Source organism: Aythya marila (assembly GCF_965140915.1).
Source record: "Aythya marila genome assembly, chromosome: Z".
NCBI lineage: Eukaryota > Metazoa > Chordata > Aves > Anseriformes > Anatidae > Aythya > Aythya marila.
Genome location: NC_139080.1, coordinates 66881576 through 66895443, shown reverse-complemented (window position 1 = coordinate 66895443; position 13868 = coordinate 66881576). Strand labels below are relative to the sequence as shown.

General features: G+C 38.8%; 1 protein-coding gene across 1 annotated transcript in view; it reads right to left on the bottom strand.

Moving 5' to 3' along the window:
• The window catches only part of DTWD2 (DTW domain containing 2), a 103702-nt gene extending 90080 nt beyond the window's left edge, over positions 1-13622 (bottom strand). The window contains exon 1 of the mRNA XM_082784148.1: positions 13353-13622. Coding sequence (XP_082640274.1) covers positions 13353-13513 — 161 coding nt within the window. The 5' untranslated portion in view covers positions 13514-13622. The remainder of the gene's footprint in view (positions 1-13352) is intronic.
• Between the last annotated feature and the right edge of the window lie 246 nt (positions 13623-13868).

Sequence of the window (13868 nt, the reverse complement as noted above, 5' to 3'; positions counted from 1 at the left end):
CTACCATTCATTTTAAATGAAAGCAGGCTCAGAACCCACACATCTTTCAGAAGTAAGTTAAAAGGAGAGCTAAGTTTTTGTTTCTCCCAATCCGTGCCACAATGCCCTAACCAATCTCTTAGAGCTATGAATTATTTTTTTTTTCCTTTCACAAACAACAAAAAAGCAATGAAACGAAAGTAATTTATTGCTATACTCTCTTTTGGTAAAACTGATGAATCCACAACAGAAAGCGTATTCCAATCCGTATTTAGCATGAACATAAAAGTGGATGCCTTCTAAAAAGCAGAACACATTCACATTAAAATGAAAATCCACCATTCACTGCAGTTTATCTTCAACTGAAAGCAAAACAAACCAACCAACCACATAAAAAAACAGTTAACAGAGCTTTATATGATGAATAAACAATGCTAGGAAATGGTTAAATATTAAACAACTTTCAATTAATTCTAGTGAACTATTCACTTCTGTCATAGGTGGTAGAAGAATGGAGTTTTGTTTAGAGCTATATTCAAGTTCTCTGACTATAAATTATAAACCGTATGAAAAAGGCAGTATGCAAGCAGATTAATGTCCTGTTTGGCCGACTTTCTGATACCTCGTAGCTCTACAAGTACATAAATGCTATACTACACTCTAGTGTCCTTTTTCTAAATAGCAGGCACTTCTGTTGCACATACTTTCACTTTGATTTTGATTTAGCAATCTTCCACATAAATCTTATCAAATAGAAGCTGATTTAAAATAATAAACCTGTTATTCAACAGTTATTAGATGTCATTAAAATGTTGCTTTTTACTTATTATACAACATTTTTAAGTATATATCTAGACATCAAGTTAATTAAGTTACTCTAAAGATTTTGGCAATACTTTAAGATGTTGCTTTTAAGGTATACAACCAATTAAGCACACATGCTTTTAAATGCTGTATATAGCAGTCCCCCAACAAACCCATTAACAAATGGAACCACATTAACTTGTACCTAATGAGAACTCAGGGCACCCTGCTAACAGCATTCCTGAGGAAAAGCTCCTTACAATAATACCTCCTTTCAAATAAGAAAGTCCAATGCAGAAATGAACCTTTCTTGTGCCACTTGAAAATACAACTTGTGTAACTAACATTCTGTATTTAGCAAGCATTCTCATAAAAGTCAACAAAAACGAGGATAGACAGCACCTAAATACGTCATTAGAAGACTGATGGGAATGGCATGCACCGCAACAGTGAGATTTTGTGCTGAGAAAATTAGCACTGCCTGTTCTGAGAGGCCACAGGTAAGAGCTCAGGCAGAGCACAGAGTGCAAAGCTATAAACAGACTCATAAAATAGTTCAGATCGGAAGGGACCTCTGGAGGTCATCTAGGCCAGCTTCCCAATCAAAGCAGGAATAATTTCAAAAGCCCCGAGCAAACTGACCTGGGCACTTCCATAAACTGAGGCTTCACAGCCTTAACAAGCGACCTGCCCCAGTACTACACCACTCTCACTCCGAGTTTTTTATGTTGTGTTTTGTTGGTTGTTTTTTTTTTTTTTTTTTTTTTTTTTTTTTTTTTTTTTGCTACAGCCTAGTTAAACAGCCTGGCATGAGCTGGATCATTTCTGCTGCTGGGCCACACTGCTGCGGCTCCCACTCAACCTGCTGACCACATACGTGCCCTGGTTCCTTGCTGCAAAGTGGCTCCCAAACCACCCTCTGTGCAGGCTTCCAGTGTTGCCAGGTCTTGGTCAGCCCTGAGTGTATGATGCTGAATTTGCTGAATTTTGTGAGGTTCCTAATGACAATTTTTCAACATCTCCCTGAACGGCAGCTCTACCCTCCTGCTGTACAGCAGCTGCTCCTCCCAAGCCCATGTCACCTGCAGCCTTGCTGTTCACGCCTTCCACCCCGTCAACCAGGTTAACAGGAACATGACCAGCAGCCTCTGATACAGCATCAATCCCCAAGAAAGCCTCTCCTAAACAGCTGTCATGTCAGCTGTTAATTGTTGATCACTGGATCTCCACAGTCAGCCAACTCTTTCCTTAATTTGTAGACACATTCACCTCATCTGTATCTTCTCAGTTTGGCTACCGGGATACTGTCAAGAGACGTCAAATGAGTTTCCGAAATTTTTCACTCAAATATAACCATCACTGCCGCAAAACCTGTCATCCAGGTTAGATACTATTAGCTCTGTTAACCAATCTGCTATGAATGTGGGTTTGCTGTTTTTCCTTCTCTCCTTCCCCCACTTGATTTTGTGGTACATTTCACTAGCCCTCCGCTACTGCCGGTGTCCATTTTTCCCCCCTGCCCACCCTCAAAATTGCTACACAACCTACGTTTGCAAACATTTAATAAATACCAAACCAAAGCAGTGGCTCATAACAGAATGGCATTAAAGAATAACTAAATAGGGTTTGAGGGACTATAACCACTGTACTGTTATAAATGTCAAAGACATTAACAAAGTAGTTTTAGAGACTGAAGCTCTAAGATACTTAGATTTCTAAATCCCTTGAAACAGCTTGAGTTTAAAATGCATACATACCATTCAGCAATGGTATGGCACCTCTGCTTAAGTTCCACAGTGCACGCAGATGCAAATATGCAGAAGAAAGTTTGTTGTACTTGATGGCCTTTTTTTTTTTTTTAATCAACTTGGAGATGGCCTTCAAGGAGGCACTTAAAAGCAACTTAATGCATTGCATACTGCATCATTCAACTAAATGTCTGTTTCTACCCACATGAGGGCTTTCAGAAGAACTTAAACGGTCAAATTCCAAGTTCAAGAGAACTTGGAGATAGGTGTAGGTCTCCAAGAGAAACACCACATCTGGATTTAATTGCTCATCTCTTTGGTATTTTAATGAAGAAATTCCCTATTAGAGAGTACAATTAAGAAGTACTTATATTAAAAAGTGCAAAACACATTTAAATCCTAATGATATTACAGACTAAGAGCTCAGTCTGATAAACACACTTAATAAAGAGAAAGCAGTTACCAAGTTTCTAAATGAAGTCTCACTAGATACAAAAGGAAACATTAAAGGGACTAATCCCCAACTACTTAAGTGTAATACTGACTTCAGAACTACCAAAAAAAAAAAAAAAAAAAAAAACAAGTTCCATATATTATGAAACTGAAGAGGACCACCACTGTTGTCCCATAAAAGTAATAAATCAAAAGAAATGCCAAAATTGCTTTTCTGAGAACCTTTCTTTCTAAAACACCACCCTCTTGATTTACTATTTTCTACCAGTCAAGAATATAAACAAGTGTTAACAAAACTAGTCACTGCTAGTCACAGTCCTCTCAACAGCCTGACCTTATGTCTGGGCTGCTCTTTGAAAACTCTCCTATAAAATCAAGTTCTTCTTATAAAAAGTATTGGAACTCTGTTCCCATCTGTTAAGCTGCAGATTGCCATTACCCAGGGAACATCCACTTGCCTCTCAAAAACTGCAGCTTCCACCATGTGGTTCTGCTGCTAGATACCTGAGTTCTGCTCTTGTTCCCATAGATGGATTACTCAAGGACAATTCTTACTATCCATCCGTCTTCTAAGATCAGAAAACAGTCATTAATCATTGTCTTTTCCCTGTCACCCAAGGAAGAAATACTCACAAAGACCAAAACTAAGTTTGTCTGGTGATTAACTGAAGAAGTAGCGGGTTTAGGTTTCTTGACTGTAGTTACACTGAGACTACCTAATTTTCAATGTTAATGTTTGCTCTATCATTTTTTCAGCACTGATATTTCTTTCTTCACAGGAATTATATCAGTACCTTTACTGACTCAATACGTAATCATATCTAAGAAGGTAAGGAGGTATTACAAGCTTTATAAAAAAGAAAATTAAAAATCCCCTGCTAATAAGCGTTTTCTTAATAAATATGGTTCTATGTCAAGTTCTGTAGGATTTTTAACATTAAAGTCTGGAAGAATTATGTCAAGCTGGTAACCACTGTGAAGTTGAAATTAAATACACGTAATCACAGCATTAGCTTTCCTCCACTCTTCACCCCATTACTCAAGACTTCAAAAAAAAAAATTAGATACCAAAAGAAAATTTTGAAACTGACATCTCTTGAAATATCTTGGATAAAAAAGGTTATCCAGGCCTCTAGCTTTAGCAATTGCCATTTTAGCATGCATTCAAAGTATTGCTGGAAAGGCTACCATCTGAAACAAATATCCTGTATTCCTCTTACAATTTTAAATGCTTTTTTTTTTCTTTTTAGAATATAGAAGAAACGTAAACAGACATCTAGTATCTAAAATAACTTGTTTTTATTCTTCACATGGAAAATCATGGCAGTTTTTCCAGCACTGGATTTCTCCAGATTGTTTGGCTTCCTGAACAAACCCACAAACTATAGGTGTTTTATATAAGTTAAGGAGTATTTTCTTTCCACTTTCTGATGTGAACATCTGAATACATCATTCCTGAACATTTCACATTCATTCCAATTTGGTCCGTTTATTCTATCGCTTGTTCACATGATTCCCCTATTTTCAACTTCATTAAACTGAACTTTTGAAATAAATAGAAGTATTGAAGGTCGGAAACTAGAAAGAAGTATTGGAAAGAATGCCAATTTCAACAACACCACAAGAAAATTGAATTATTTTGTAACTGACATTCTAAGGGTGTATTGCTAGACACTGAAAAAAAAATGTACAAAAGATATGCCTTTTAAGATGCTCCTTCCAAAACCTAAGGAACATGCACACTGAATTTTATGTAAAATGTCTAGTCTTTTGGATGCCAGTTGATTTTCTGCTTGAAAAATAATATATGTATATCTGTGTGTGTTGTCAATCACTAATATGGTCGCAATTAAGAAAAATGTGTAGAGAGAAGTAAAGATCCAGGACAGTATTTGACTACTTATTAGGTAAGAAGAAACACCATTCACATTTACAGCATAAATTACTAATGATGTGCTAGAAGAGCCATAGTAAGAAACTCCCAGGACACACTTTATCTGTTTCCTTTACATCGGGCCAAGCAATACAAAAACGAAGTGCAGCAAGGACACGTCCTCCTCTATGTGACTAAGCTGATGCAGCTGGACACTTGTGAGAAGACAAAAGAACCCAAACCACCTGTTACAGACAATTTGAAGGTCCTCATTATTGACTTAGAAGCTTAATAGCTTTATGAACTGAGGAAAATAATTTATAGAAACTTAACAGAAATGATAGGCCTAATTGGTGTAACTTGGAAATGGTACCTAGGAAGACAGAGGTAAAAATACATGTAGTTGAGGACAATGTTTTAAAAGGCAAAGGAAATCTGTACTTTCAGTAACAACACAGTTGAGCACCAGGCTGACATCCAGGAATCCAAAGGTTGATTATTTGTTCCAAGCGAAAAATACTAAAGAATTTGACAAAAAACATTTCAGCAGAGCTCATGGAACAAAACTATGATCCAGTTAAAGCTATAAAAGAGCCATGGGAAAACCAAATCCAGTGCAGACAGTATTTGACTTCAAAAAATGAAGAAGTAACAAACATGAACATTAAATGGGTAAATCTGAAACAGGGACCAGATGATGGAATGAAATACAGCTGCTGGGAGGAGAGATGACAGCAACAACCACTTTCTGTAACTGACACACAAGACAAGAGAAATACATAAACGAAAGGCATGAGAAAAAACTACAGGTGGAAGAAGTCAGAAGATCTTGAAAATTCATTCTCAGGGAAGGCAGGGAAAAAAAAAAAAAAAAAAGATATTCTGGGTATACAGAATTCTGCCAAATTCTCCCTCATAAAATGCAAGAAAAATGAAAGAATTGGCTGCCCCTAAACCAAGCCTTTGGGTATAGAGATAAGAGTCTTCAGCTCTCATCTACTTTCGTAACCATCATATTTACTTTCGTAACAGGAAAAAAATACATACTGGTTTTTAGTTTTTTGCTTTGTGTTATGTTTATAAAAATCAATAGCAATTCTTGTAAAGGAACCATTTGTATTTTTAGTATCCCATATGATTAAATTGAGGAGGTTTGATCACTGTTGAAACATCTTTGGCTTCTCTTACAATAAACTACCATCCCCAAGGCAAAGTTACTCTTGATGTAATTACAGAAAAGCAGCAGATCAAAGGCACTACAGTTGCTTTAATTAACAAGATTATTCTCTGCTGCAGTTCTTGTCTCTGGTTGTGCTTCTACTAGCACTTAGTTATCCATAGTCAAAAGGATGTGGCCAGCCTGACACTGGCTTTTTTTTTTTTTTTTTTAATTCCAGCAGATCAAAATGTATGCCTACTAAGTTGGCCAAGCACAAAATAAGTGGCCTAAAAAGGTCAGTACTCATTAGTCTGTTCAGAATATAATAGGAAATGAATAAATGCCTTCGAAGTTTAGCCAAGCAGAAAGAAGTAGCATTCAAGTCAGTAAAATTTTCAATTCATCAACAGCACTGGCACCAGTCATTACTGTTAATTCAGGACAAGGAAACAACAACATGATATATTATTATAGATACATTAACTACTAATTGCAGAATAGAAATAAACTGAAACCCACTGAACAATGCTTAGTTTGATATTTTATATTTCAAACCAATACAAGCCACAGATTTTAATATGCACACTACAGTCATTTTAATAAAAGTGTGGCAAGGTTAAAAGAAATCACGGGCACTGAACTTGGGAACTGTACTAACGCTTGGTCATTCTTCTCGCTTACCTATAGCATCTCTTCCTAAAATGTGATACAAATTACATGTATCTTGGTGTATGCATCAATTTCAGTCCAGCTTCAACTTTACCTGTAGTTGGTAAATTCTACATGTACTTTATTTCTCAGTAAGTAATTCCAGGAGTCCCTCCTAGCATGGTTTAAAACTCCTTTATTTGAGAGTTTTCTACTAAAAAAATAAAAAATAAAAACTTGAGACATATTCATGTAAGAAAGATAAAGGTAATTCTTAACTGGTAGGGACTTTCAGGCTTGTGCATGCTTCCTTTCCACACCTACAACTCCACTAAAATTTCTTAACCTCTTCAGAAAACCTGACATATTATTTACTGCCTAAATACCTCTATTGCTCCAATGACAGGAAAACCTACATAATCACTTAAAGTTGAAATCACTGCAAGGCCAAAAAATAAAAAGTTTTCACAATACTTTTTTTTTTTTTTTTTTTTGCATTTGTAAAAATAAGTGTTTATTGTTTAACTACCCTGCATTAGGCTATAAAACCTTTAAGGAATGTTTTTGCTTAAATGCGCAAATGTTTAAGCAAGAGACAACAATAACTTGTTGATTCTCAGCTGGCCAGTACAGCACAATCAGCTCAAGGTCTGGGGGCTGGCTCAGGTCTGGCTACAAATACATAAATCAGGTATCAAAAAGAAAGCTGTCATGGCAACAGAGCGCTTCCCCATGCCACTCGTGATAGCTACAGGGTCAACAAAGAGCCAGACCAGGGTCAGGCACAATTTACACCGAGATCTCTTCTCAGTTGCTTAAGCTTATGGAAACTGGAACACATGCACATCTCTACCTCTCTGTATTAAATTACATATATATTTAAAGCGATTTACGTACACAAGAATAACTAAATTATAAGAATAAAAAAATAAATATTTTACTTTCACAATAGTGAGGTGAGAAATCTTTGCCAACACTTCTAGCTATTTTTTGAAGAAACACAACTTGTGAGTGGCAAGATTATATTTTCTCTAACTATTTAATCATGCTTATCTGTGTTGAAACTAGTTCACAAAGGCATTAGCAATTCACCACTTCAGGGAATGAATGCTGTGCCCACATTTTGGGCTACAGTTTAAAAAAATCACACATGCAGATATTGGATCAACACAAATGTACAACCGAATTGCAAATGCACTGTGTTTTCTGCAAAGTAATCACAGAACATCCCAAACTGGAAAGGACACACGGGAATCATCGAGTCCAACTCCTGGCTCCACAGAGGACCACACAAAAATCAGCCCATGTGTCTGAGAGCGTTGTCCAAACACTTCTTGAACTCTGTCACTCTCTGTGCTGTGACCACTGCCCTGGGGAGCCTGTCCCAGTGCCTGACCACCCTCTGGGTGAAGAGCACAGAATCACAGAAAAAGTTACAAGAAATGAAGTTAAGCTGTAGAGGCAAAACTCCATGAGGATTTAATACTTGTGGATTCCTTCAGTTATAATGCAACAGACGAAACAATTCAGCCTGTTTGCTATTAGCAGCTGCAGCTAAGGACAGCTGTTTTAAGGAAACTTCGCCACCGTGTCTTCCTGCTGGGCGCTGCCCTCCTCCCCACTGGAAAAGTGAGCAAATCTTCCACACACATGTCCAAATGCAGACTTGAGATTTAAATTCAACATGATCACTCCTCACACATGCTGTGTTAAGATATATCACCAAATGCAGAATACAATCTACCAAAATACCTTCCCCATCAAATGCTGACACTGCAGACATTTCTGAGACACTGCCACGTAAACTCTGGTACGTGGCACCATCGTAACGTAACCTCTGACTGTGAATAAGGAAAGCTAGGAGGTCAGTTTCATGTTTTAGAAGGGCTATCTCTACAGGTTTTTCACTTCATCTCAGAATTAAATTTTATTATTTAAAACTCGTTATCAAAAACTTTCTGTATAAATAATTTTATAAGTAAATGTTATTTATATTTTTATAAATAACTGCATTTTATAATTAATTTATTAACAATATTTATCGCATTGTTGTAGTGCTCTGGATCTCCTGATCAGGAAAGAGATGAAGCCTTCTTCAGACAACTAGACAAAGCCTTACATTCACAGGTCTTGGTCCTCCTGGGCATTTCCTGGTATCTGCCGGAGGACTACAGCCAGGCTCAAGCAATACTGACCTGAGTGCCTGGATGACAACTTCCCAGCTCATGTGATTGAGAAGCCCACAGGGGAAGCTGCTGTGCCTTGTAGATACAAACAAGGCAGAACTGCTCAGGGGTGTGAAAGCTAGAGGCAGCCTTGGCTGCAGTGACCATGAGATGGCAGAGTTCAGGACCCTAAAAGAACCTGGCAAAAAAGTGGGGCAAAAAGGATATGTATAATCACAGCATAAATACATACTGTCCGGATTTAGGAGTTTTTGAAAGTGCTAATACTAATAGTTGTAATATAAAATAAAATAAAATAAAATAAAATAAAATAAAATAAAATAAAATAAAATAAAATAAAATAAAATAAAATAAAATAAAATAAAATATACCCTCAATGCACTTCTTAAGAACCTAGCATAGTAAAATCCATTCAAGTTATGCCTGTCACCACGCATATTTCCTTTTCTCAAAGCAAATATAACAGGAAATGCATGAAGCTTTTGAAAAATATCTTACATTGCAAAACAGTCAGTCACGTCTTACAAGTCAAGAACCATAGGAAAATATATAGGTTTAGTTACATAAGCAGTTTATTTAAACAGTGATAAGCAACCAGTATTTTCAGGAAGTAAAAAATTGCAATATGCTTAGAGCAGTGAAAATAAATGCCTACAGCTCATACTTTAAGAACATCAAAGAAATCAAAGGCTAAGAAGCAATTTATGCACAAGGCATCACTAAAAGAATTAATGCATGCTTATTTCGCTTTCTCTGATATTGTTAATTAAACATTAAAATTCATGTTTACGCTTAAATACCTTACCGATGTGCTGTAAAGCAGCTGCATATATTTACTTGTGTTGAAGAACGATCACATTACTTTTTCTCACTCAGTATTTGTAGGACTCAATACGACTCAAATAAATAGATTTGTAGGACTCAGTACGTAAGTATTGGATACTTATGTAAGAACGTTATATTTTTCTCAAAGTATGAAGTCAGACTGTTCATTATCCAGACATGTCATTATCCGTCTACTGACCTTAACAGATTAACACATAACCACATGGAACACCAATTTTAAGTATATGTAATATTTTAGATATAGGCACAGGGAGCAATAGCATTAAAGGATTAAAGTTCTTCTCTCTCTCTCTCTCTTTTTTTTTTTTTTTAAACTTGAAATACAAATACTGTATCACAGCATGTATCATAGTAGAACCTAAGAAAACACCACCAGCTGTTACCCTAATTTTACAACAAAAAAGTCTTGCAAACATACAGGAGTTTCCAGTAGAGATTTCAGATTGCCCACAAACTGAGACCAAGCAATGCCCAAACATAGATCGTAAATAATTCTCACAGTTACATTTATCACTCTTGCACAACCAAATGTTTTTTTTGCCTAAAAGCACAACAGGCATCCAGAAAAAGAACAAGCTTTGACCCACGCTTTCAAATTGTTATGTGGCTCCAAGACTGTCACACCACGTCACATCACACCAAATTGTGTATGGACTCTATTGTGGGGCTTGCTTTATTTTGTTACATACTAGCAGAAACTTGGATGCTATTCTGAGCTTATTTTCAAAGTAAAATATATGGGAGCAGGGATTCAACTCCTGGAGGTAAAGTCAACCTCTAAGTCTGCCAAGGAAGCCTTAAAAACTGACCAGATAGCCATCAGTGACTCAAAGTTAATCACCACTCACCTTTTGGTTTTGGCAGGCAAACAGAATATTTATCAAGTTGTAGCCTTAAGAATAGTCCAGCTTGAAGTACACTGCACATACTTCTTTTGCACCAGCAGTTTGCCATCTCTAACACCATTGAAGAGTAAGATCATTTCTCACAATCTCTTTTTTTTTGTAAACAAGCCATTCCACACACTTGCACATAAACACACCCCGCAAAAAAAAAAAAAAAATACTTTCAAAATGTAAAATTTCTTTACAATATTTCTTTTAAACTCACCATCATAAGCTATCACTAATGCCACCACTTTCTCTGCTACCAAAAAAAAGCTCTCTAAAGCATAATACTTACGAACACTCCACTCCTTCAACATTTACAAGTAATTCATTTTATCTAAATTGAAAACTTACCTACCTTATTCCTCCTACATCTCCTTTTCACATCTTTACTGACTGAGTACTTGCGAGGAAGCTGTAAGTCAATTGTCTTGCCACATCAAAAAGTCAGTCTCCATGAGGGATCACCAAATCATGCTTAAGAAAACCCATTATTCTACGCATTTGTGCTTAATTCAGACTATCACCACTACAAGTATGGAGTACAAATACTCTTAAATCACATCCACTAAGGTGCTTTACAGGAAAAATCTATTTTAAATCTACTTTTTCAGAAAATTTAGGAATTCATTTAGAGATACTTGCCCCCAACTATCGTTCATGGTAATATTCAGGGTAAAAATAACATTTCACAATATGTCTTCCCATGACATAGCCTAAGTTGCCTAAGTGTTCACTTTTACTCCAAGCTGTGCCTCAGAATGCTATGCTCAATGAAAACCATGTTTTAGTTAAACTGTTCCTGGGGTAGATGATGGAGAGAAAACACAAAGAGACTGATTGCACAATGCAGTCTGTCATCACAATACCCATCAAAACTTTTTTTTTGTTTTAATTTTACACTCATCACTCTCCTTGTTTCTTAAAAAGCACGTGGTCTCTTTATCCTCCCTTCTTTCTGTCCTTGCACTTCTTTTAGTGTTCTTTGCAACAAGTAGATCTCATTTAGTGCTCTTTAGAAAGCCAGTGTTTTAACACTACATGGTGATGACAGGCTGAGTAAATACTTTCAATCATTTTTTACTATGAAAAAAAAAAAGACTCCTATTCTGAAAACCATTTTTGTATGTGACTCATCAGAGAGCCTGTCCAGCACTGAAGAAAACACAGCAGAGCTTGTGAAACACACTGACAAAATAAACAACAATCAGCAGCACCCCACAGGCATCACAGAAGAACTCAAGGTTAAATGGCTGAATGACAGTAGGTTAACTCTCATTTCACAGTTCCTTGGCCCCTCAGGACTAGAGGTAGCAAATGTGAGACAACTTAAAAACCTACCACAGGTAAAATTTCACACAAGCAGAAACTATAATTAAAAATACAGTTAGGGAACACTCACAAAATTCTGTGATTTACATGGGAAGAACTAGCGTGTCTTTTGCAAAAGGAAATGCTGCTTTTTCAAGACTACTGAGGACCTCAGAAACGGTCAACACACATGTAGAAGAGGGTGTTCTACTTCTTAAAAACCAACCTTGAGGTTCCAAAAGGCATATAACAAAATCCCTTACCCAAAGGTTACCAAGAAACTATGCAGTCACAGCATGAGGAAGAGTCCTCACCAAAATAAACAGAAACACATTACCCAAGGTGCAAATCTCCAGCTCACTTACACCTTGAAAGCTGCGTGCAAAAGAAGAAGGTAGAAGCCAGAATCAAAATAAACTAAAAAGGGTAATTCTTCCAATTTGGGTTTTGTAGGCCTGAGGTGTCTTTTTGCCAGCAAGATGTTGCGGAAACAATAATTTTACATGGGTTCAGAGAAAACCGTGGCACGGAAACTATTAACTGGGACATATTAATCACAAAGCCAAATCTGGCTCAAGAAGCCCCCTGAGCTAAAACTACTTGAAGACAATGAGAATAGCAAAAGGGAAGTCATGTATCTGTCCAGTTTTCACCTTGGCCATCAACCATTACCCATGTTTGTTTGTTTTTTTTCAATATCTAACTTTACATTTACACATGGTATGACTGACACTATGCATACCTTTGCAATGTAGTCGAATTTGGATACAGCATCAGAATGTTTACGTAGCAGATCTGCTAGTAAGCCTCATCAGCCTTCATTTAAGGAACATTTACAAGACCTGTTTACAGGAACCTCACCAGAAGTGATCTCCTGAAGTTTCAAAGAGCTTTATTTTACAGTGACAACACCTACACTTCGTAAAATCAGATGCCTATTTGTTTTGCCAATCAACAGCAACGCATCAAATAAATAGAGGTATTAAATAATATTTTATTTGGTGTTTTTTGCACAAACTTTTTGCCTCAGCAGCCACTGAGGTACTGCCCACTCCCTCCACCAGAAGGATGTAGTCGCCGTCCCTGGGGGTGGCCAAGGAGAGGTTGGACATGGTGCTTGGGGACATGGTTTAGGGAGTGATAGTGCTGTTTGGGGGATGCTTGGACCAGATAATCTCGGACGCCTTTTCCAACCCTAACGATTCCATGAAAGCACAACAGCAGCTCTCACCCAGCGCCCCTAAATCCACTACAAACCCCGCTGCCCTCCCTGCCAGCAGCAGGGACGCCATTTCCCAGCAGCTGGCTGGGGAGCAGCCCCGCGGGGCACCCAGCCCCGCCGCCAGGCGCAGCCTCCGGGCAGCGGGGCGGGGCGGGGCGGGGGCCGGCCCGCAGCGTCCGCCGCCATCTCCGGCCGCCCTCCCGCTGCCGCCGGCTCCGCGCCGCGCCGCGCCTCACCTGCAGCGGCCGCACTCCGGCCGCCTCTCGCAGCGCTCCACCGGCAGCTCCCACAGCCCCGCGCAGCACTCGCGGTCCTCGGACGGGGACGGGGACGGGGACCGCGACGGGGACGGGGACGGGGACGGGCCGGCGGCGCTGCTGCCGCCGCCTCGCTCCATGCCAGGGGTAGAGGGGGGCCGCTGCCCGCTGCCGCCGCCCGGGGGCGCTGGCGGTCGGGGAGAGGCGCCGCGGCGCCGCCCGCCATTTGCCCCGCCTCTCCCTCGCCGCCCAAACCTAATGGCGGGCAGCGTGAGGTGGGATTAGCTCCGCGTGCCCTCAGCCAGTGCAGCCGAGCCAAGGGTTGGGGCTGCCGGCCCCAAATGTAAAGGAAATAAAATTTGTCGCCAAAGCTGTTGTAGTTGACCCCAGAAAGCAGCTGGAGCGCAGTAATTAGCGAGTCTGCATGCAGAAGGTCCTCCCCTGAAAGTATCGACTTCGAGTTGTCCCCATGTTGTGCATGTTAAACATCACTTT